At 44.4% G+C, this 24,045-nt stretch overlaps 2 protein-coding genes and 1 long non-coding RNA gene across 8 annotated transcripts in view; 2 read left to right on the plus strand and 1 right to left on the minus strand.

The window, feature by feature from the left end:
• TTL (tubulin tyrosine ligase) overlaps positions 1–14,847 on the minus strand; it is a 45,359-nt gene extending 30,512 nt beyond the window's left edge. For 4 of the 6 annotated variants that reach the window (XR_001307533.3, XR_014839582.1, XM_085015937.1 and 1 more), the window contains exons 1-3: positions 14,490–14,738; positions 10,487–10,565; positions 297–529 (exon numbers count right to left, since the gene is read on the minus strand). Coding sequence is in view for 4 of the 6 variants with exons in the window: in XM_085015939.1 (XP_084872065.1) it covers positions 297–529; positions 10,487–10,565; positions 14,490–14,646 (469 nt within the window). In the remaining 2 variants the exon portion in view is untranslated. 6 annotated transcript variants of the gene reach the window in all.
• Positions 14,848–15,131: 284 nt separating this feature from the next.
• On the plus strand, positions 15,132–16,722 carry LOC146404639 (uncharacterized). The gene is made up of 2 exons (XR_014841189.1): positions 15,132–15,241; positions 16,062–16,722. It is a non-coding gene; the product is annotated as an uncharacterized LOC146404639 (long non-coding RNA).
• Positions 16,723–19,550: 2,828 nt separating this feature from the next.
• Positions 19,551–24,045, plus strand: part of LOC146404640 (uncharacterized) — a 35,260-nt gene continuing 30,765 nt past the window's right edge. Inside the window, exons 1-2 of the mRNA XM_085018427.1 lie at positions 19,551–19,690; positions 20,648–20,853. Coding sequence (XP_084874553.1) covers positions 20,648–20,853 — 206 coding nt within the window. The 5' untranslated portion in view covers positions 19,551–19,690. The remainder of the gene's footprint in view (positions 19,691–20,647; positions 20,854–24,045) is intronic.

Raw genomic sequence — 24,045 nt, forward strand, 5'->3', positions numbered from 1 at the left:
CCCACTGCACCACAGCCAGAACTCCCATTTTATTTTTTGACCATGCCTGTGGCATGCAGAAGCTCTTGGGCCCAGTATCGGGCCTGAGCAATAGCACTGACAATACTGGATCCTTAACCTGCTAGGCCACTAGGGAACTCCCAAAACATAGTTATTTTAAGACATGTAACTAGACATGGTCTCTACCATTGAGGATTCAGATTAGCATAGTCACTCATCTAAAGACTTTGTTCAAATCTAACAAAACACAATAGGAACCCACAGGGAAGGGAGAAGGGGTGGCAATGCCAACTCACCTTTGGCTCCAGCCGATGACTTTGCAATCCAAACATTGCCCTCTCCATCTTCTTTCTTTTTGTTGTAAGAAGTAAGGAAAAATTCTCTTTCATCTGTCCTGGAGCTGTGGATTGGTGGGTGGATTCCATTCTGAGCTGGAGCAACTGGGGTCTTGAGGTTAGTTGGATAAATCACATAGGACTCCGGGAACCACGTGCAGGACTCAGCCAGTTCTGGGCTGGTCTTGATGAGCCTGGCAGATGACAGATGGTCAGTCTCTCTTCTTTGGTACATGCTGCCCCTCTACCCAGAAAAGCCAGCGCTTTGCCCCAGAGCTCTTCAAGAAGGCAGGGTGTGAGCAGGGCCGGGAGCTGGTCTCCTCTTCCCCCTACCACTCCCTGGCAGACCTCCGATGCACCACTGGCAGCATACAGCTATATCCACGTGACCTTATAGACGTGCTTCAGTGAATTCAAAAGGGCCCTGATATCCAACACTTTGGCTCCTTTAAAAATACATCTCTAAGGAAACTTAACTTGAAGTAATCCTGAACCAAAATCTTTTCAGGAAATATGCTATAGCTGAGCTAGACTCACATGAAAAAAGCAAAGTGGGGAATTGAGGACACTATCTGGATTACCAGCAAAAATACTATTTTGGCCCAACTCTGGAGAGAAAAGGCTAATACTCAGGAATCTGAATTACCTAAAGGCTTATTTTATTTTATTTTTATTTTTAAGGCTGCACCCTGTGGCATACGGAAGTTCTCAGGCTAGGGGTTGAATCGCAACTGTACCTGCTGGCCTACACCACAGCCACAGCCACGCCAGATCCTTAACCCACTGAATGAGGCCAGGGATCAAACCTGCAACGCCATGTACACTATGCTAGTTTCTTAACCCACTGAGCCACAGTGGGAACTCCGTAAAGGCTTACTTTAGTTCTTCATTTCTTCCTTTTAGCTCAGTCTGGCTTCGGTGACAGAATAAAGGAAGGATCTTTCTAATGGGACATGGGATTGTAGCAGTTATAACTAAACACACTTCCTGCCCCTAGATGACACAACACAACAGAAGATAAAGTCAGACCCCGGTAGGCATTTAATAAGCACAGCGCTTAGCAATGGCTTCCACTCCATTTCCTCTCCATTCAGAGGCTTGGGGTGGGGGTGGGGGTGGGGAGGCACTAGCATCACATTTCACAGATGAGGCCTTGGGTCACAGAGAGGTCAATTTCCCAAGATCACAAAGGAAGAAACAAGCAGGAGGCAGAGCCTGGAATCACTCCCAAGTCCTAAGCTCACCCCATCTCTCAGAGGAGGAAGGAACATGCCCAAAGACATTCACAGGCCTTCCCTGAGCCACGTGCCCTCTTCGATCTAGACCAGAACTGGCCAAGTCTGGGTTAAGATTCAACAGCAAAACCCAGCCTGTGAGCAAAGAGCAGAAACAATGAAAGGATATTTTAAATTGAGTTTTGTTTTTTTTTTTAATTATTTTTGAGTTAAAGGCAACAGAATTTAGGAAGTTCCCTTGTTGCGCAGTAGGTTAAGGATCTGGCATTGCCACAGCTGTGGTACAGGTTACTACTGTGGCGAGGGTTCAGTCCCTAGTCTGGGAACTTCCACATGCTGCGGGCGTGGCCAAAAAAATAAGGGAGTTCCCTTCATGGCTCAGCGGTTAATGAACCCGACTGGGATACGTGAGGATGCAGTTTCGATCCCTGGCCTTGCTCAGTGGGTTAACAATCTGGTGTTGCCGCGAGCTGTCGTGTAGGTCACAGACTTGGGTCGGATCCTGAGTTGCTGTGACTGTGGTGCAGGCCAGCAGCTGCAGTTTCAGTTCCACCCCTAGCCTAGGAACCTCCATGTGCCGTGGGTGTGACCGCCCCCCCCGCAAAAAAAAAGGCAAGAGAATTTAACTTAAAACTCAAAGGAACTACACACACACACACACACACTTTTTTTTTTTTTTTTTGGCTGTGCTCTTGCCAGCTCTTACCGCATAGAAGTTCCCAGGCCAGGGGTCAAACCTGAGCCACAGCAGTGAAAATGCCAAGTCCTTAACCACCAGGGCACCAGAGAACACCATATATTTCTAACTCACTAAATACTCAGCTCTAATTGCATTGTCCAATATGGTGGCCACTAGCCACAGAGTAGCTTCCAAGTGCTTCTGAGCACTTGAAAAGTGGCCAATGCAACTAGGGAACTTAATTTTAAATTTTGTTTACTTTTAATTTAAAAGATGAAGCACTGTAAAATATATTTCCATGAAGCACATTATTGTTTCAGTAGGATGACGTTTCACTTTAACTGGTACATGACCTAAGTTGGAAGGCAGCCTGTGTATCAGGCACATGTGCTGCTTCTAGTATTTTACATAAATACATTACTGTTCTACTTGGGGACAAAAGATTGATTCAGTTCATGTGAGTTTTTTTCCAGGCACAGATGAAACATTATAATGTTTGCAGACAGCCAAGCTACATTGAGAGCTAGTTAAATCATAATTGGTAAATGAACCATAATTATTTTTCTAGTTAAAAAAATAAACACAGACAAATTAAAAAATTTAAAACAGTAGTTCCCCTAGTGGGTCAGTGATAACCTGACTAGTATTCATGAGGATATGGGTTCGATCCCTAGCCATGCTCAGTGAGTTAAGAATCCACTGTTGCAGTGAGCTGTGGTGTAGGTTGCAGATGCGTGTTGGATCCCACATTGCTATGGCTGTGGTATAGGCTGGCAGCTGCAGCTCCAATTTGACCCCTAGCCTGGGAACTTCCATATGCCTTGGGTTCGGCCCTAAAAAGCAAAAAGACAAAGGCATTCTGCTGATATGAAATTGAGTGAGGATGTAGAAACTATAACTACAACCAGACAATAAAGATAAAATTAAATGCTAGAAGAAGGCTTGTCACAAATTTCACAATGAATGGCAATTCCAATTTGCCATGGCAGGAAAACTTACGTTTTTTGTGTAAAGGAGACATTTTCAGCAAATACATAATGAATTCAGTAAGTATTTTCCTCTCAAGAGTCAAAAAAGCAGTGAAATTAGTGGCTGAAATTGGAATTTAAAAGTTCTCAACAAAAAAACTTTAAACAAATTTTTAATAGGATCTAAGCTTGCAACCTTGGTCAGCTATAAAATGGCTTGGATTCTTACACAAAAAAGAAAAACCATTTTATTTTACTTTTATTATTATTATTTTTGGCCATGCCAGTGGCATGGGGAAGTTCTAGGGCCAGGGGTTGATTTGAACCTGTGCCGTAGCAGTGACAGTGCCAGGTCCTTAACCCACTGAGCCACAAGGGAACTCCAAGAAAACCACTGTAGATGGAAATGTGGTTGAATAACATAATAAGAGATTTTTTTTTTTTTCCTTTTTTGGCCACCCCAAGGTACATGGAGTTCCCGGCCTAGGGATCAGATTTGAGCAGCATCTGTGACCTAAGCCACAGCTGCCACAATACCAGATCCTTAACCAATTGTGCCAGGCTGGGGATTGAACCTGTGTCCCAGCACTCCTAAGGTGATACTGATCCCCTTGCACCACAGTGGGAACTCCGAGAAAAAGATGAAAAAGATATTTTACCAAAAGTGAATGATCTTTAATTAAGCCATAAATAACTGTGCAAAGAGTACAAAGCATTTCTAATAATATAAAGGACTGACTCAAAATCTGAAAATATTAAATATTTTTCTTTAGTTTTAGATGAGCTAGGTGACAGAAGAGATGCTACCCAATGAATACTTAGTGTGTTTTGCCTCAAAAGATTTCCAGGAGTTCCCGTCATGGCTCAGTGGTTAACGAATCTGACGAGGAACCATGAAGTTGCGGGTTCAAACCCTGGCCTTGCTCAGTGGGTTAAGGATTCGGTGTTGCCGTGAGCTGTGGTGTAGGTTACAGACTCGGCTTGGATCCCGCGTTGCTGTGGCTCTGGCGTAGGCTGACAGCTACAGTTCTGATTAGACCCCTAGCCTGGGAACCTCCATATGCCACGGGAGCAGCCTTAGAAAAGACAAAAAGACCAAAAAAAAAAAAAAAAAAAAATTTCCAGATGCATTAAAAAACTGTCACACTGCAGCCTAAAGTATAAGCTAAGAAGATAGTTTGTAATCTTTTACATATGTCAAAGAATTTTACCTACATGTGACAAAGCAGTTTCTATCATGACAGACATGACTTGAGCTAGTCTGGGTAAAAACCTGGGTTTACTAGGATTGTATTTATTGTTATTATTTTTTAGGCCACACCAGTGGCACCTGGAAATTCCCAGACCAGGGATTGAGTCTGAGCTGCAGTCGTGACCTACGCCACAGCTGTGGCCAACATAAGATCCTTTAACCCACTGCCTTGGGCCAGGGATTGAACCTGCGCCTCCACAGCCACCTAAGGCATTACAGTTGGATTCTTTTTGTTTGTTTGTCTTTTTTTTTTTTTTTTTTTTTGCTTTTTCTAGGGCCGCTCCTGCGGCACATGGAGGTTCCCAGGCTAGGGGTCGAATCAGAGCTACAGCTACCAGGCTACACCACAGCCACAGCAACGTGGGATCCGAGCCGCGTCTGCAACCTACACCACAGCTCCACGGCAACACCGGATCATTAACCCACTGAGCAAGGCCAGGGATCAAACCCGTAACCTCATGGTTCCTACTCGGATTCGTTAACCACTGAGCCAAGACGGGAACTCCTACAGTTGGATTCTTAACCCACTGTGCCACAGTGGGAATTCCCTCTGGATTTTAACGGAACTGATATTTTGATTTACTGCTTTATTCTATTACATGTTACATATTGGAAACATTTGCTTAGTTACTGAGATGAATACTGAAAACATTTGCACTCAGTATGGATTCAGTTGTTAAAATGTATTTGCAAATGCTACAATGATTCACCAGAATAGAACTGATAAAAGCAACACAAGCTGATGAATTTAATGACACTGTGTCCTTTGCCAGTGTATACTCCCTGAGAGATGGAAGAACTTTACAAGATTTTCTGCACTGTTAACTCCAACTCACATTTTTTCATTATTATTTTTTTCTTTTTTCTTTTGCTTTTTTAGGGCCATACCCAGGACATATGGAGGTCCCTAGGCTAGGGGTCCAATCAGAGCTGTAGCCACTGGCCTATGCCACAACCACAGCAACTTGGGATCAGAGCTGAATCTGTGACCTATACCACAGCTCACAGCAACACCGGATCCTTAACTCACTGAGCGAGGCCAGAGATTGAACCTGTGTCCTCATGGATGCTAGTCAGATTCATTTCCACTGAGCCACAAGAGGAACTCCCACATTTTCTTGAAACAAGAGGAATGCTTGCCACATCATTTTTTCCATTCAATTAATTATAACTTCATTCAATAATCAAAAATGTTAAATGGCAGAGTGCTTTAAGTTTTTTTGACCTACACCCAAGCTGTATGTGAATAAGCTACATTTAAAGCTTCAAGGAAGTTGAAAAAGAAGACCTTATGTATGACATAGCCAGACAGGTATAAGAATTGATTTTAAATTTCATAATGCAAGTCAATGATAATGATTTTATGTATTTTTATAACATGACTCAATATGCAGAAGATTTTCATTGTAAAAGACAGTATGATGCAAACTGGTGGGCAAAAATTAAAGAAAAATTTGAATAACACTTTATTAATAATGATAAATTTAGACTTTCTCTCTTTTTTTTTTTTTTTTTGGTCCTTTGAGGGCCACACTGAACTCATAGCACATGGAAGTCCCCAGACAAGGGGTGGAATTGGAGCTGCAGCTGCCAACTTACACCACAGCTACAGCCACCCCAGATCCTTAACCCATCAATGAAGGTCAGGGATCAAACCCGCATCCTCACGGATACTAGTCAGGTTCGTTACCACTGAGCCAAAAGCGGGACTCCTAGAGTTTCTTTTCAATTTATTCGATACCTCCTCTGAATTCAATATTAATAACACTGAGTTGACACATGAGTTGGTGAATTTACTTAACTTGGACATAGTTTTGAAAATGATATGCTTTTGTCTCAAAGTCTAATCAATTATTTTAATCAAATGAACCCGTTTTGTCAATGTACATGTAAATATTAAAGGAAAATTATACTTATATTTAATTCAATTATTGAAAAACTTTTACAAGGGGGGAATAACTTGGGTATGTAAATCTACCTTTTCAACCATACATTTTTGTGAAATCTAAATAGAGTTTCCAATAAATGTAATGTCTGAGTTAAGATGTGCTACAAACGTAAAATACACCCCAGATTTTGAAGACTCAGAATGAGAAAAAAAAAATACATATCTCATTTGTTGTTTTATATTAATTACATGTCAAACTGACATTTTGAATTTATTTGGTTAAATAAAATACATTATTAAAACGAATTGCACTCAGAGTTCCTGCTTTGGTGCGCTGTGTTAAGGATCCAACTACAGCAGCTTGGATCACTGCAGAGATGCAGGTTCACTCCCTAGCCCTGTGCAGTGAGTTAAGGATCCAGGGTTGCCACAGCTCGGGTGTAGGTCTCAGCTGTGGCTCGGATTCAATCCGTGGCCTGGAAACTTCCATACGCCACAAGTGCAGCCCCTCCACAACAAGACATAATAAATAAACAAGTAAATTGCACTCATTTCTTTGTACTCATTGTAATGGGGCAACTAGGGGAATTTAAAACTACTCATTCTATTTCTGTTGGCCAGTGCTGGTCTGTAAGATGTCTTTCATCTGAAGCCCTCATTTCCACTATAGGACCATGTCCAGTTTCTATAGGAAGTCCCTAGCGTTTGTTCCATTTCCAAAAAAAAAAAAAAAAAGGCCCATTTGGGAGCTCCCACTGTGGCACAACAGGGTCAGCAGCATCTTAGGAGCACTAGGACTTGAGTTTAATCCCCAGTGCAGCACAGTGGGTTAGGGATCCAACGTTGCTGCAGTTGCAGCTTAGGTTGCAACTATGGCTCAGATCTGATCCCCAGCCTGGGAGCTCCACATGCCAAGGGGTGGCCAAAAATGGAAGAAAAAAAAAATCCCATTTGGGAAGGAGCCGCAAACAGAGGTGTAGTCACATCTCACAACAGAAGTGAGAAATGCTCACAAGAGGAAAAGCAAGCTCCAGCCTGGGCCAGGACAGCCCGTTAGGGCTCTGAGACTATGGCCATAGGGCCCTGATGAATTTCTGAAACTCCCTGAAGTGACAAGTGCTTGCGATGAGGTAGGAGGCAGATGGGCCCCTGGGCTGAAAAGAGCTGGAATTTGTTAAGCTGAGTATACTGGAGCTTGCTTCTCTTTGACAGTTCAAGGAGAAAGTTAATGACAGGAGCTGAGCTCTGCTGAAGTAAAAAGATAAGATGATCACATCTATCACTCCTGAGGTCAATGAAACCTCCCCGACTACACACGCAAAAGAGGGCTCCTGGTGTGGGAGGGTGTCAAAAAGGGAGGGGCGCTAGCCCATAATAAGTGCTGTCAAGATCCCCATAGACCCCCCACACACTAGGATCCCTCCTGGCTAAAAGATGTGCAAGCACATTGAGGAAGGCTCTGGGTCCAATCAGGCGGGAGAAGCAAAGAAGATAACTAGCCAGAGAAAAACAAAGACCCAGAAGAACTGCCCTCACATAAGTGATTTAAATCACCCCCCTGGCGCCCTCCTCATTCTGGAAGACACCCAAACCCACACTCTTTGCATGTGTATTTCTGTCTTAAATAATAAACTGCTTCTCTGTGTGCTCTCCCACATGTCGTGCTGTGCCTGTAACAATAAACTTTGTGCCTGTTTTTACAGCTTCGGTTGGTCTCCCTGAAAAAATGTTATTTTCTTAAGGAGATAAACGCCAGCGCAGCTCTGCCTCTAGCTTCTAGTTAGGATTCCCGGTTTTCACCCAGGTTTCTCAGGTTCAATTCCTGAGCAGGGAACTAAGGTCTCACTTCAAGCCATCACTCACTGCTGTCTCCCCGAGATCAGGGTCCAGGAGAGAACTCTACTGAGGCTCCGGGAAGCCCTGAGGGACACCCATGCGTCCCAACCGTGCAGATGAGAACTATCCTGGCTCAACACTAACTACTATGGCCATGGGCAACCCAACTGTTTTCTCTGAGCTGCCACTTGAGGTGGCATTTTTAACATTCTGGGGTTGTTTTGAGCCACACAAACTATGGGAGAGAGACAAACTGACAAAATCAATCACCTCCTGGAATTACCACAGTCCCTTGCAGGACACATGAGAGAATGAAGGCAGCTTAAGAGGATGATGACAAGCCCCAGCCTGCATATAAGTCATGTTACATTTTACAAGGTACCACAACAGACCATGTCACATGCCACGGAGGTCGAGGAGTGGGTATGATCACCTCCATGCCCACAGATACCAGGATTCTCAGTGGCACTGTCCAAGGTCACAGAGGTCCAGAGACCTACCCAGACCTGCTCATGCCTCCAGCTCTATATGTTCTTCACCATATTATAACTACCAAGTAAGCAAATATAGAGAACATGACTTTTTACAGCATTCTCTGGTTTCTACTTCAAAAACCAAAGTCTACCTCTATTTTTACAAAAATCACCACAGAATAAAGAATAAGTATTGTATAAAAATTTCTAAATGGAGAATCTGGATAAACAACTATGTCCCACTTCTAGTTCTGGTGAAACAATTGTTGGCATTCTAAATATGTAAGAAGACTTCAAGAAGCCTCATGCCCCCTTACAGGTGGCTGGCAAGTCATGAATACCCATCACAGGGAGGAGTGGATACAGAAATAACTGAGGGCAGTGAGCCTGAACAAAAGGGTAGAGGAATTCCCTCGAGGTTCAGCAGGTTAAAGATCTGGTGTTGTCACTGCTGTGGTGCGGGTTTGAACCCTGGCCCGGGAACTTCTGTGTGCTGTGGGCACAGCCAAACAAAAAAACAAAACACTTGGTGGTAATACTCCTATCAACACTTAGTAAATATCCAGAGCCCCGAAAGCAGTAAGTGGTGAAAAGAGCCTCTGCACTGAGTCAAATCCTCTAGTGTCTTCCTACTTAATGACTTGTTTGGCTACACACATGTTTACCAGTCACCATGGAGGAAATACTGGAGACGTGACTTTAGGGGTCACAGCCACCTCTCATCCATAGAGTGTGAACCAGGACACCTGCGTTATTCCAAGCCTTTACAGAGACTGACTCAACTAATCCTCACAACAACCCTGAGGTAGCTGCTATCATTATCCTCACTTTACAGAAAAGGAAATCAGGGCATGGACTCAAATGTGCACTGTGTACTGCTGTGTTACATGCTTTACACACGTCACCATATTTTATCCTCGCGACCTCGTTATGAGGGATGTATTGAGCCTTACAGGGATCACAAATTTTCTTGAAGCTAATGAGAAGAGATGAACGTAAACCCACACTGCTGATCCTAGATCTTGATCACTCTATAATACTGCTTCCTTCTATTTCAGTACACTTTTTTGTGGGGGGGGCTGTACACACAGCATATGTAAGTTTCCAGGCCAGGGATGGAATCCCAGCCACAGGTGCGACCTATGCCACAGGTGTGGCAATGACCTCTCCTTGACCCACTACCCCACAGTGGGAACTCCTCAGGACACTTTTTAGGGCACCTGGCTATAAGCCAACTGCTCAGTGATGGGCAGTAAAGTAGATAGTGTTATATTCTGCCCAGGTATCTCTTCTGAGGGGACCGCTGGCTGCTTCGAGCTGGCTGCCAAGGGCTCTGCTCTTGTCCCTGCCTAGAAGTGCTGGGGAAGCTCCTTCCTCCCCATAGTGAGTGGCCGGGTGACACCAGAGCACAGAATATCACAGGACAGCCCTGAGGTGCCATTCACTCCCAAGCTCCGTGAAGTCAGGCTGAGGTGGGACCTCAGCTGAAACCACGTCTTTGCTTGGCTTCTTCCACAGCTGCCCCACCCTTGGTACTGAAAGGGTTTCTCCTGAGAGCCCTCCCCTCATAAATCACTCACACCAGAAGCCCCGCCTTGGGCTCTGCTTCTCAGGAGCCCCCTCCTAAGAGACAAACCGCTTTATCAAGCACAGAGCGCAAAGGTTGAATTGCAATCAAAAACTGCTATCTGTTGGGTTTTTTTAAAAAAAGTATTTTTGCCCTTTAAAGATAATCCCCCATTTTTGCTTAAGTTCTCCAGGATGAAGGCTAAAACCGTTTAGATAAAAGATGGAAAACACAGGTGTCAGAGGACACTTACTTCACTAAGGAAGCTTTGCGACACAGTTTGTCGGCGCCCCGGTAGTAATTCACCAACTGCATCAATCCAGGCTCGTGACCTGTGAAGGAAAGAGGAGGCTCAGAAGGGAAAGGGGACAGGTGGGAAATGACATGGTCAGCACCAGCACAAAGGAGACAGGACAGTATTCAGCACTGTCACTGCTGAGGCTTGGTTGTCGCTGCTGTGGTGGGAATTTGATCCCTAGCCCAGGAACTTGTGGCAATGCTGGATTCTTGATGAGTGAGGCCAGGGATTGAACCCACATCCTCACAGACACTGAGTTGGGTTCTTAACCCACCGAGCCACAACGAGAACTTCCAGGAGTGGATCTTATGATACCAACACTGTAGGTCTGCCAAAGACCACCGTTGCCTTTTTCCTTTTTAGGATGGAAGAGTATTTTCTTTTTCTTTTTTTTACAGCTGCACCTGCAGCATAGGGAAGTTTCAAGGCTAGAGGGGTCTCGAACGGGAGCTTTAGTTGAGGCCTTACACCACAGCCACAGCAATGCCGGATCTGAGCCGCATCTGTGATCTACTTGGCAGATCATGGCAATGCTGGATCCTTTAACCCACTGAATGAGGCCAGGGATCGAACCCACACCCTCACAGACACTATTTCAGGTTCTTAGCCACTGAGCCACAATGGGAACTCCAAGGGAAACTCTTTTCAGTAGATCATACTGCATTCCCCCTCCTCATAAAATTGGAGTAGACGGTATAAATAAGAAAAGCCTCAATTTTAAAAATTAGAGTTGGTTATCAATATTGTGTTAGTTTCAGATGTACACCAAAGTGATTAAGATATATCTATACCTATTTCAGATTCTTTTCCATTATAGGTTATTTCAAGATACTGCATATAATTCCCTGTGCTCTATAGTAAATCCTTGTTGTTTATCTATGTTATATATAGCAGTGTGTACTGTTAGTTCCACATACCTAATTTATCCCTCTCCATCCTCTTCCCCTTTGCTAGCCATAAGTTTGTTTTCTATGTCTGTGAGTCTGTTTCTGTTTTGTTAATGAATTCATTTGTACTATTGTTTGGATTCTACATAAGTGGAACCATACAATCATAAGTGACAGCATATAATATTTGTCTTTCTCTGCCACACTTACTTCACTCAATATGATAATCTCTACAAAAGCATCAAAGTTTTTTGTTTGTTTGTTTGTTTGTTTTTTTGTTTTGTCTTTTCTAGGGCTGCTCCCACAGCATATGGAGGATCCCAGGCTAGGAGTCTAATTGGAGCTGTAGCCGCTGGCCTATGCCAGAGCCACAGCAACGTGGGATCCGAGCCACGTCTGAGACCTACACCACACCATGGCAACACCGGATCCTTAACCCACTGAGCGAGGCCAGGGATCAAACCCGCAACCTCACAGTTCCTCGTGGGATTCGTTAGCCACTGCGCCACGACAGGAACTCCTCAAATTTTTTTTTTTTTTTTTTTTCGGTCACACTGTAGCATGTAGAGGTTTCCAAGCCAGGGATTGAACTCTTGCCACATCAGTAACCAAAGCCACAGCAGTGACAACTCTGGACCGTTAACCTGCTGAGCCACCAAGGAACTCCAAAAGTCTCCATTTTTGTTTAACATCATAAGAAAATGCATAGAGTTTTCAGCAGCACAAATAAAAGTAGAACCAAACAAAGGGAGTTTAAACTGAAGATGCCAGAGGTAAGAATAATTCATCTGAGAACAGCATACAATTAAGTAAAAAGTTTCAGGCACTGACTAGCTCTCTTGGTCTCTCTGGGACTGATGGCTGGTTCATACTTGAACTGCCTACCTTCTTATCCCCATGGCACTGGCATTCCTGAACCTTTACAGGCTGGGCCATCTCTTTGGGTTTCACACAGTGTACTTCAAGCAAAACGTAAATATTTCTAACAGGGAAGGCCAATAACCATCTGGTTGTGGGATGCCATTTTCTTTCCCATAAAAATTAAATGTTGGAGTTCTCACTGTGGTTCAGCAGGTTAAGAATCCAACTAGTATCCATGAAGATGCAGGTTCAATCTCTGGCCTTGCTCAGTGGGTTAAGGATCTGGCATTGCTGCAAGTTGTGGTGCAGTTCAAAGATGTGGCTCAGGTCCCAAAATGCTGTGGCTGTGTCATTGGCCAGCAACTGCAGCTCCAATTCAACCCCTAGCCTGTGACCTTCCATGTGCTGCAGGTGTGGCCCTAAAGAGAAAAAAAAAAAAAAAAAAAAGTTTACTGAAGCTCCTACTATGGTGCAATGGGTTAAGAATCTGGTGTTGCCACCGCTGTGGCACAGGTCACAGTTGCGGCTCAGATTCTACCCCCAGCCTGGGAACTTCTGCATGCTACAGGTGCAGCCAAAAAACAAATAAATGTTTACTGATCATCTGCTGACTTCACGGTCACTGTTTAGGATTTGGACCCTCTAGGTTTGGTCTCTTTCTCCCTCACCTGGAACCTCGCAGCAGTGCCAACCACCCCTGCTGCAGCCCCCACAGAGCCATTTTTCGTCAGCTTTTAATTTTAGGATTCCACCTAAGCTCTGACCGCCGGGCACTGCTCAGTTCAAGGAGGAAAGTCAGTCAGGCAGGGAAGCATACAGAACAAGTCAGAAATAAACATTCTCGACTATACTCAGGGTTTCTTCTTTTGCTGAGGGCTTCCTGGGGAGACAGTTTCGCAAAAGGGAACTTCCAGGCACATTCTCTGTATTCCAAGACTTCTAGGGGTTGGAATCAGCCCTTCCATGGAGTCCTCATCATACATGGCACACTTGTACAACAATAGAAAGTTGTCGGTGGTCCTTTCCCAAAGAAAAAGTTTCAGCAAGCCTAAGTAGAAATACCCTTCATCCCTCAAATCATTACAGTCCCCCCCCCCATAAGCCCATCAAGGGCTAGTCAATTCCAAATGGTCTATTTTCAGTCTTTCCCTATTCAACCTCTCCACCCTCTGACCACACCTATTTTCTAAAAACCGTACCCTCTCCGGACATAGAACACGGCTCTCTGAGAAGCCCTCCAAGGCAGGGATGACTTTTCCTCTTGACGGATTTGTCTCTGGCAATATGATCAGGTCCCCACCCCAGGGGAATTTCTGGCAGGGAATATGGCTACCCCTAGTGAGGCTGCAATTCCCCCATGACTGTGCAGTCAGAGGCCGTGAGACTACGTTCAGGTCAATGGGATGTGAGTCTGAAGTGCTGTGCACAACTTCTGGTTTACATCATCTAAAAAGGAGCCGCCGGTCCTCTGCTTCCCCAGCACCTTCCTCCAGAGGAAGATGTAGACGCGGTGGTGCCAGCTTCAACCACGTGAATGAAGGTAACTCCCGCAGAGAGAGTAGGGCTGAGAATCCAGCGTCACCTACCATCTGCATTCAACCCACGATCGTGAGAATGTGTTCTTTGGTGAAGCTAAGAGAAGACACCCTTCCGCCCTTCCCTGGGCTGGGCTCACTGCTGAAGCTCAGGCTTTCAGAATCCAGGTCTCTTCCAAATCCTTTGACAGTTTAACTGAGCCTCTGGGTAGCTGAATCCTCAGGGTTTTCAACACACACAAGCTCCCCTCCCGCGCCAACATAGGCAGGGCAGGATCCTTAGTGAAGAAAATGTGCAAGAGGACTCCGGCGAGATTTCAGCAGCGGGCTCCGCGTAGCCGCGCCCCGCCCGGCGATCTGTCCAGCGGACCTGCCGGATTTGGGGACGTCGGGCCTGGGGAATCCGGGAGACGCGAGGCCTGGGCTCCCCGCCCCCGGCTGCAGGGACGGGTCATGGTAAAGAGGCAGCCGCGGCTCCAGGAGCCCGCACCTACATTCCCGCCCCGAATCCGATTTAGGAGATGAGAAGGCACGAAAAACGATGGGCTTAGTCCTTTAAGGGATGCATTTTTTATCTATCTGCCCGAGAAACGACGGAGGGAAGGTTTCTGACCTTAAAACAAAAGCGCCCGTTCTACCGGGAGGAGCGGGAGGGCGCGAAACGGGGAAGCTCACCCAGTCTCCCGAAGGGCAGCCGGTTCCTTTCTCCCAGCATCAGGTTGAACCTGGGATTGTCCCGCCGTAGCCTCTTCCAGTGGCCGGTGGCGAGCAGCAGCCGGGAGACCTCGGCGTAAACGCTGCTGTTCTCGTCGCGCACCACGAAGGTGTACATGGTGAAGGGCCGCGCGCCGGGGCCACCCCTGCAGCCGCTGCAGGAAACAGCCGGCCAAGCGGCTGCTCAGCGTGGGACCAGCCGGGGCGACTGCCGCGCTCCCGACCCGTCGGCCCCGCCGGCCCCGCCCCACACGCTCCAGCCGCGCCCCCGCCAGCGGCCTGGGCGCCCGCCCCTCACGCTTCTAGGGTAGCCGGCCGCGGGCGCCCGGGCGCCCGCGCGTCTGCCAGAGCAGCGAGCGCAGCCCCGACGCCGCGCCCACTGTCGGCGCGGCTCCGCCTCCGCCCCGTGATTCCGCGCGGCCGGCTCCAGGGCGGGCGGATGGGAGGGGGCCTGTGCGCGGGGGGCGCGCCAGGCTCCCTCTCTGAGCGGGCTGCCAGCTGCAGATGGTGCGGGGGCTGGAGGAGGGGGCGCGGCTTTAGCCTCAGCTTCCCGAACAGGCCCCTGAGTGGGACCGGAAGCTGGGGCGGTCCTCCCGAGCCCGGGGTCACGGCCAAGGGGGCGGTGCCAGAGGAAGATCCCTTTTTAGGGCTTGTTCTGGTAGTTTTCAACCTACTCTTTCAAAGGGACGTTTTCTGGATGAAAACAGAAAGTTGTAAGTCCCCATTCTTTGTCCAAAATGGGCTTCTTTTACTTTCCTGCTTAAGGACCGCAGAGAACCCGAGGCGTAGAAGCGGCTGTTGGTTTCGTTTGGGTCGAATGCTTCCGTAGCCTGCTGAGACCTCCTGGATGGTGCATAGCCAGGGGGTGACTTCAGATTCGCCGATCACACACAGACCCTAGGATCCCTGGACTCCGCCCTGCCGTTTACCGGCGCTGGGCCACTCGCTTTTCGTCCTCCGGACCGATTTCCCCTTCTGAGTTGGCGGAAGGTGGTTCTTTTTTGTTGTTGTTGTTTGCCATTTCTAGGGCCGCTTCTGTGGCATATGGAGGTTCCCAGGCTAGGGGTCTAATCGGAGCTGTAGCCACTGGCCTACACCAGAGTCACAGCAACGCAGGATCCGAGCCGCGTCTGCGACCTACACCACAGCTCACGGCAACTCCGGATCCTTAACCCACTGAGCAAGGCCAGGGATCGAACCCTCAACCTCATGGTTCCTAGTCGGATTCGTTAACCACTGCGCCATGACGGGAACTCCGGAAGGAGGTTCTTTAAAGTCCCTTGGTTCTGATCCTACCTGACTTCCTTTTAGGAAACATTTTTGGTGCATTTTGAGGAATAGAGAGAGGACTCTACCAGATTTCCCGCAAACTTCCTACACTTCCTCAAAAATTAGCTACATCACCCATGTGCTTCCGATGTCTTACTCTTTAGAGAAAGAATATCCTGCGACCTTTCCTGTCCTGCTCTCCCTGTGCTCATGGTATCTACTTATATTGTAAAATTGCCCTCCTTTCTTCCATTTTGCCCATAGGCTCCACTGGCCATGGGAAGCTCGCTTAGAGGAGAAATGGGGCAAGACCCAGGAGTGCTGTAATGATGACGTTCCTTCACACCCGTCCCAGCAATCCGACATCCCTGAGGAATGCGGGTATCTAGTGCCCGGCTTCCTAACCTCCAGAGAATGAATCTGCCGGGAGGCATATATCCTACGCTCTATTTCAAGGTCGCTGCAGAAGAGTTCTGATTGTCCGCAGCTGCAACTTACTCCTTTCTGCATCTTCTCTTGTTAGGTTCCCTCCTTTTCCGGTTTTCTATCCCACCTGTCTTGGGGTCACTTTCGCAGTAAACCTCAAATCGTTATACCAGGACTACCTTTTTAGAGAACTCAGGCCAAAACGTTGTGGCTGCTTCTCTTCACAGCCAGTCATCTTGAAAGTGATACCTACTTTCAGCATGCCTGGGTCCTTTCACCCTCCTGCACCACCCACTCTCCCCTACAGGCCCGCTACTCTCTCTGCTGTGAATTTCATTAGGAACTCCTGTAACCTCTGTATTTGCAAATACAGTAGATACTTTTCTCCTTTTTTATCCCCACCCATATTTTGTAGTGAACATCATTTTTGGTATTGTTTTGTCCAGCAGCACCCCTTATCCCCTTTTCTTAATAATAAAACTCATCTTTCCCCTGGAAACCTGTTTTGTGTGATTCTGGTGGCATTGACACTGTCCATTGTTGTTTTGTTTTGCTTTTTAGGGCCACACCGAGCAGCATATGGAGGTTCTAAAGCTAGGAGTTGAATCAGAGCTGTACCTACTGGCCTATGCCACAGCCACAGCAACACCAGATCCAAGCCTCATCTGTGACCTTAACCCACTGAGCGGCGTCAGGGATCAAACCCGAATCCTCATGGATACTAGTCGGGTTCGTTACTGCTGAGCCACAACAGGAACTCTACACTATCCATATGGGCACAGGAAAATGAGTACTCAGGCTTGGTCCATTTCCACCCTTTTGCCATTGTGATGGTAAAACACAGGCTAGTGATCCAAATTTGCTGAACTGATTCTCTCTGGGATTTTTCTACCTGAGCTATGGAGAGAGCCTCTCTCTCCTGGAAGACTGTGGGACAGCATGCAGCTTTATTGCTATATTACAGAGGGGAAAACTTGTCTAAGAATTCAGCTTCCTATCCTACTTTGCATCAGGCCTGTATGCGGATTATGAATATGTTCTTGCCACATGATGTAAATGAAGTGATGGGTATTTCTTAAGATTTGGACATGCCTCTTCTTCTCCTAGAGACAGGATACAAAATCAATAACAATAGTGCCACAAAAAGTTGAAAGAAATTTACCAGAATTTATGCTGGGTCATTAAGCAATCCTCAACACATTTCAAAGGACTGAAATAATTCTGAGCACTTTCTCTGTCTGCAGTGGAATCAAGCTGCTTGGAAGTTAGTAAAACCCTTCCAAATAGCCCATGAGTCAATGAAGAAATCACAATAGCATGAAAAAACTTTTTAACTGAATGGTAACAAAGTTATGGTGTGTCAAAACTGGTAGAACACAGTTAAAGCTGTGCTTAAGTGGAAATTTACAGTCTATAGTATATATGTTATAAAAAGAAGAAAAACTGAAAATCAGTGATCTAAGCTTTCATCTCATGAAACTAGAAAAGAATATCAAATCAAACTCAGAGTAAGTGGAAGGAAAGAAAGGACAAGGGAAGAAGCCCAGAGAATAGAAAATAAATAAATATACAATAAAGAAATCAGCTAAGCCAAAAGGCTGCTTCTTTATTATTGAAGTGTAGTTGATTCACAATATTGTATTAGTTTCAGATGTCCACACATATATTTTTTCAGATTCTTTTCTATTATAGGTTATTACATGGTCTTGAATATAGTTCCCTGTGCTGTAAAGTAAATCCTTATTGTTTATCTGAGGTTTTTAATTTTTTAAAAGACAATTTAAATTGTTATGCATTAAAGAAAGACAAAGAAAAATGAAAGGAAGCACAAATAACCAATATTAAAACAAAAAAAGTAGACATCACTAGAAATCCTGAAGACATGAGAAAGAATAAGAATTATTATTATTTTGCTAGTGAATTTGACAAGAGTCTATAAAATAGCATGAGGATTCTTGATCTCTGCTACATAGGTGCAGAATGTTAGCTGGGAATGTGCTTACCTCATTCACAACCTCAACCTCTGGCCAGTAGAAATGAGTCCTTGACCCTCCCTGACAACTCTTGCCTCTGGGAAACCACTTTCACCGATAAGGATTCTGAGCATCATCCACTGCTCCAGTAGAGTGAGCCTCCTTTAATGGCAAGAGAAAAGTTGCTGGTCCTATGGTCTTCCTTCAGTGGCAGAACTCCATGTTAAAGGGACAGATGGAATCAGCCACAGTCTAGGATTCCATAGATTTCCACAAAATCCAGCATTTGCTCTAGTATAAACACTTTTCAGATTGTTACATGCCTTTGGTCAGTTTTCCAAGGGCTGAAATGATTGGGGGCAATTCTGTCCATCTTCAGAGCTATTTTTAGGGAAGAGCATTTGACAGTCTCCTGACTCAAACATAGCCAGAAGTCCTGCCTAAAATCACTATCCTTCCCAACACTTTTGTATTTAATTATTTGAATCAAACTCTCTCTGTTTTAAGTAGCCAAAGTGGTTTCTGTTTTCCTGATCAGACAATACCCAAACATTATAGTCTTTAGGGACTTATTGCAAATCAAGGAATGGGTGATAATTTGAACAGGAAATAATTCTCAAAGTTTGCACACCACCCATGTGCCCAAATCACTGGTTTCCTCACTGGTAAAGTATAATGAATAATACTTACCTAATTAAATTGTTCTATGAAATAAATGAAGATGCTGTACAGAAAACACCGGGACATAGAACACATCTCAAATACATATATAATTCTACTTTCCCTCCAGTTTAAGACCCCATTTCTTTCATTGTTTCCAAGAAACAGTAGCCTGAATATTTACTCACAAACCAGATTCTTGTGAAAATGCACACATGGGGAAACTAGAAAGATGTCAAGTTAATTAAACTGCTTAATGATTCACCATTTGGCTTTCAGATGCCGAATTTCCTTTCAGTTCCCCACAACAAAACTTTGTGAAGACCTGTAGTTTGAGTCTTATTTCTATGGCTGAATTGAGGAAAACATTTAAATTCTTTCTCAGACTATAATCTGATTCCTGTTCTTGTGAATAAGCAGGACTTTCAATACTGCAGAAACAGCAGACCTTCAGTGGCTCCATACATAAATTATGATGTTTCCGTGTTAGCAATACTGCCTGTGACGTCAGTAGTAGAGTCAGCTAACAGTTGCTGGGAGATGCCACAGTCTTGAACTGTAGTGTAGACATAAATACATTCCTGTTGCTGGTTTTTGAAAAACTGGATGTCAGAACTTCTTTGTAGCACAGTGGGTTAAGGATCTGGTGTTGTCACTGCAGATACTTGGGTTGCTGCTGTGGCATGGGTTCAATCCTTGGCCCAGGAACTTCTACATGCTGTGGGTGCAGCCAAAAAAAGAAACACAGAAAACAAAAACTGGGTTTCCTACATTTAGAGTGAACCCCATCTTCTGCTCTTTGGCTCAGAGAGTGGAAAGCGTCTTTCCAATAAGGTAAGAAAAAAATATCCCTGTTTTCCTCTTTGTTGGTTCTCTAGGGGTGGCTACACTCTCATGACTGCTCGTCAAAGATAGATCAGAGGGTTTTTATAACTCATGCTCTTGGCATAGGTGTTGACTGATCTCTAGGCATGCTCAGAAGCAGGAGTGATCACATTCTCCTTTTTCTTATGTGTTTAACTCTTTCTTATCTGGAATAATTTATAATATGTATTGATGTGTTTCATTAATACAAATGTTTCATTAACAGAGTTCATACTAAAAATATTGTGTAAGTATTCAGTTAAAAAATGAGAATACAAGTTCCACTAAAGTAAAAAAAACAAAAAAACAAAAAACTAAATTAAACAACTTCTTTTCTTCTTTCTTTCTCAGGGCCATGCCTGCAGCATATGGAAGTTCCCAGGCTAGGGGGCTGAATCAGAACTGCAGCTGCCAGCCTACACCACAGCCACAAGCCTAGTGGGATCCAAGCTGCATCTTCAACCTACAATGCAGCTTTCGGCAACGCCAGATCCTTAACCCACTGAATGAAGCCAGGGATCAAACCCAGATCCTCATGGATACTAGTTGAGCCACAACAGGAACTCCAACAACTTCTTTAATTTTAAAAAATTTTGATAATTGAGAGAGTGGGCCAGGATTCTGCAGCTTTCTCTTCCATCTCTGAAAGCACTATGTGTGGATCATCTGCATCCTGGTGCTGCAGAGACACCACCTATCCTGTTTCACCAGAGCAGGAACACCCCATCCTTACAATTTTAATCTGTCTCATCATCTTTGCTGCCACAGCTCTCTAATGTGTTTGGAATATAATTTTTACAATTTATCTGATGTTTCTTGATGTTGTAGCAGGGACTTTGACCTGCTGTCATCTATTATATCCTAATTAGAAGGGCAAGCTTGAGTCTTCCTCTTTTCATTTCAGCCATGTCATACTTCTGTCTGCAGATGGAGTCTTTCCTCTTGGATGACATTGGCTCCATGATACAGAACAAGGCGATCGAGAGAATCATCTCATCAATGACTGTTCAGCTTTGCCATCTGATCATCTCAATGGAGAGGGAAGATGTGGAGAATGAAGTGTTTGCCTCTTTGGAGAAGATGGCAGAGGAACTGGCTCAAGCCAGTGAAGAGTTTGTGCAAGTTGCCCGAAGGTAATAATTTAAAGAACCCCAGCCCTTTACTCTGAGGAGTTTGCAGAAAAAGAAGAGGGTAACTAGAGCCTCATTATAGTCTCTTTAAAAGCTTTTGGGAAGGAGTTCCCGTCGTGGCTCAGTGGTTAACGAATCCGACTAAGAACTATGAGGTTGTGGGTTCGGTCCCTGGCCTTGCTCAGTGGGTTAAGGATCTGGTGTTGCCGTGAGCTGTGGTGTAGGTTGCAGACACGGCTTGGATCCTGCGTTGCTGTGGCTCTGGCGTAGGCCAGCGGCTACAGCTCCGATTGGACCCCTAGCCTGGGAACCTCCATATGCCACTGGAGCAGCCCAAGAAAATGGCAAAAAGACAAAAAAAAAAAAAAAAAAGAAAAGAAAGAAAAGAAAGGAAAAAAAAAGCTTTTGGGAAGAAGTCAGGTGTTACAAATTGATAAAACACAAGCAAACCTACTTAATATGTTATTATTTATTAGTTGGAATATAATTTCAATATGCAAACATTTCAGAATTAGCTGATGGAGTTTTCCGCTAAAAAGCAATTGTATGTCCCATCAAAAGATTGCTAGACTCATTCTTATTTCACAGATTTTTTTTTTTATTATAGAGAGAAGAATCTTCAGGGTTGTCTAAATATAATTTTCATGTCTATCACTCAAGGCATTGGGCCTGATTCTTTATTAGTAAACCAGCATGTCAATGAATTCCAGATTAAATTCCAGTTTTAGTGTTAATATCAAAGGGCCTAGTTGTAACAGCAAAACCAAATCCTATAAATGAAAGTCGAATACTACAACAAAAGTTTTATATTTTTATAGCCCCAAACTTAATTATATGCTAGAACTAGATTTCCTGTGTTTGAATCCCATCCCCACCACTTACTAGTTGTTTGGCTATGGTTGTGTTCTTGAAACTTCTCCATGCCTCCGCTGTGAAGGTAGAGACAATAACCAAATCTCATGGGCCTATCATCAGGACGTAAGAAATAATACACACAATCACTGAGCATAGTACCTGGCACATGGTAGCCAGTAAGTGATTGCTTCAGATAGTATCTTTAAAATAGAAAGAGGTCTTATAAATATTCCTCTCTTTCATCCAATATGTATTTATTTTATTTTATTTTATTTTATTTTAATTTTTGTCTTTTTAGGACTGCACCCACAGCATAAGGAGATTCCCAGGCTAGGGGTCAAATTGGAGCTACAGCTGCCTGCCTACATATGCCACAGACACAACAACGCCAGATCTGAGCGGCATTTGTGACCTACACCACAGCTCATGGCAATGACAGATCCTTAACCCACTGAGGCCAGGGATGGAACCTGCATCCTCATGGATGCTAGTCAGATTCATTTCTGCTGAGCCATGACAGGAACTCCCAATATATATTTTTTGGCCACCTATTAAAGTGTCAGGCACCATTCTAAATGCTGAAGTACAGCATGAATAAGATGTTCACAGTCCTTGCTCTCATGAGCAGTGGAGCCAATAGAAAAGAAAACGTATAACTATATCAATAAGGAAAAGCCAAATGCCTAAATAGAAAAGTAGGGAAGTACAGATTATTTCACCAAAGGAGAAATAAAAATGAATTTAAAAATATGAAATATATATCCAATCTTACTAATACTCAATAATTCTTTTAACAAACATTTAGCAAACAAAGAAATGCACATTAAAATGGTAAGATTCTATTTTTCTGGCCTGACACATCAGCAGAGATTAAAGAATAATAACACTCAATGTTGGCAGAAATGGGTCATCTCATACATTCATGATCAAAATGGAAATTGGTGTTTTAGAGGGTAATTTGATAATATAGATTCAAGACTTTAGGAAGAATGTACCTACCTGTCGACTCATTAATTAATTCCAATCTCAGTAGTTTATCCTAAGGAGAAACTCATAAACATGAACTACAATGTATTTGCAAGGACATTGGGGGGAGGCTGTTTTTGTTTTTGTTTTTGGTTGCACCCACAGCATGGGGAAGTTCCTCAGGCTAGGGACTAAACCTGAGTTATAGCAGAGATAACGCTGAATCCTTAACCACTAGGCTACCAGGGAACTCGTACAAGGACATTTTTGTGTCACAATTTAAAATTGTGAAAAAGGGAGTTCCCGTCGTGGCGCAGTGGTTAACGAATCCGACTAGGAACCATGAGGTTGCGGGTTTGATCCCTGTCCTTGCTCAGTGGGTTAACAATCTGGCGTTGCCGTGAGCTGTGGTATAAGTTGCAGACGCGGCTTGGATCCTGCGTTGCTGTGGCCCTGGCACAGGCTGGTGGCTACAGCTCCGACTTGACCCCTAGCCTGGGAACCTCCATATGCCGCGGGAGCGGCCCAAGAAATGCCAAAAAGACAAAAAAATAAAATAAAATAAAATAAAATAAAATTGTGAAAAAGTAGAACCAAGCTAAATGACCTAGTTTAGTAAACCACTATATAATGTTATCCTGAACCATTGAATACAAAATAAATGTTTAAATGTTGACGAACACTTTTTTTTCTTTTTAGGGCCACACCCCTGGCAAATGGAAGTTCCCAGGCTATGGGTCGAGCCCGAGCTACAGTTGCTGGCCTACACCACAGCCACAGAAATGCCAGATCCGAGCTGCGTGTGCCACCTACACTGCAGCTCATGGCAACACGGGATCCTTAACCTACTGAGCAAGGCCAGGGATTGAACCCTCATCCTTGTGGTTATTAGTAGGGTTCGTTACCACTGAGCCACAAAGGGAACTCCAATGAACACTTATTAATTAAGAGAAATACTCATGGTATTGCTTTACATGGGGAAGTGGGCTATTAAACAAAATTTTTAAGCTAATATAGAGCTAGAATTAATATAGATAGAGAATGAATCTATCATAATCATAATATTAACTGTTCCAGGCAAGAGCCATCAGTGGATGCTAAAAATTAGTGGACAAAATCTAATGAGGAGCAGGATATTTATACTGTCTCTAAGCATCTTTCTGCAGAGTATTTATTATTTACAAAGGGGAAATGGTAGTTTTGCAGGAGAAGCCTGGCAGATATCACTTTACCCAAGTAATCAAAGTTGACATTACCATTACTGGGACAAAAACAACATCACATGCCCACTGATGTGACTCACTGGGAATGACACAGCACCACTTTTGCGGAATCAATTCCCAAGAGGCAGAACCAGAATCTATTAATAAAATA

This window comes from Sus scrofa, chromosome 3 (genome assembly GCF_054392235.1).
Source record: "Sus scrofa isolate SSC_HxYL_T2T_F1_AM1 chromosome 3, Sscrofa_HxYL_maternal_Yorkshire_Landrace_v2.0, whole genome shotgun sequence".
NCBI classification, from domain to species: domain Eukaryota; kingdom Metazoa; phylum Chordata; class Mammalia; order Artiodactyla; family Suidae; genus Sus; species Sus scrofa.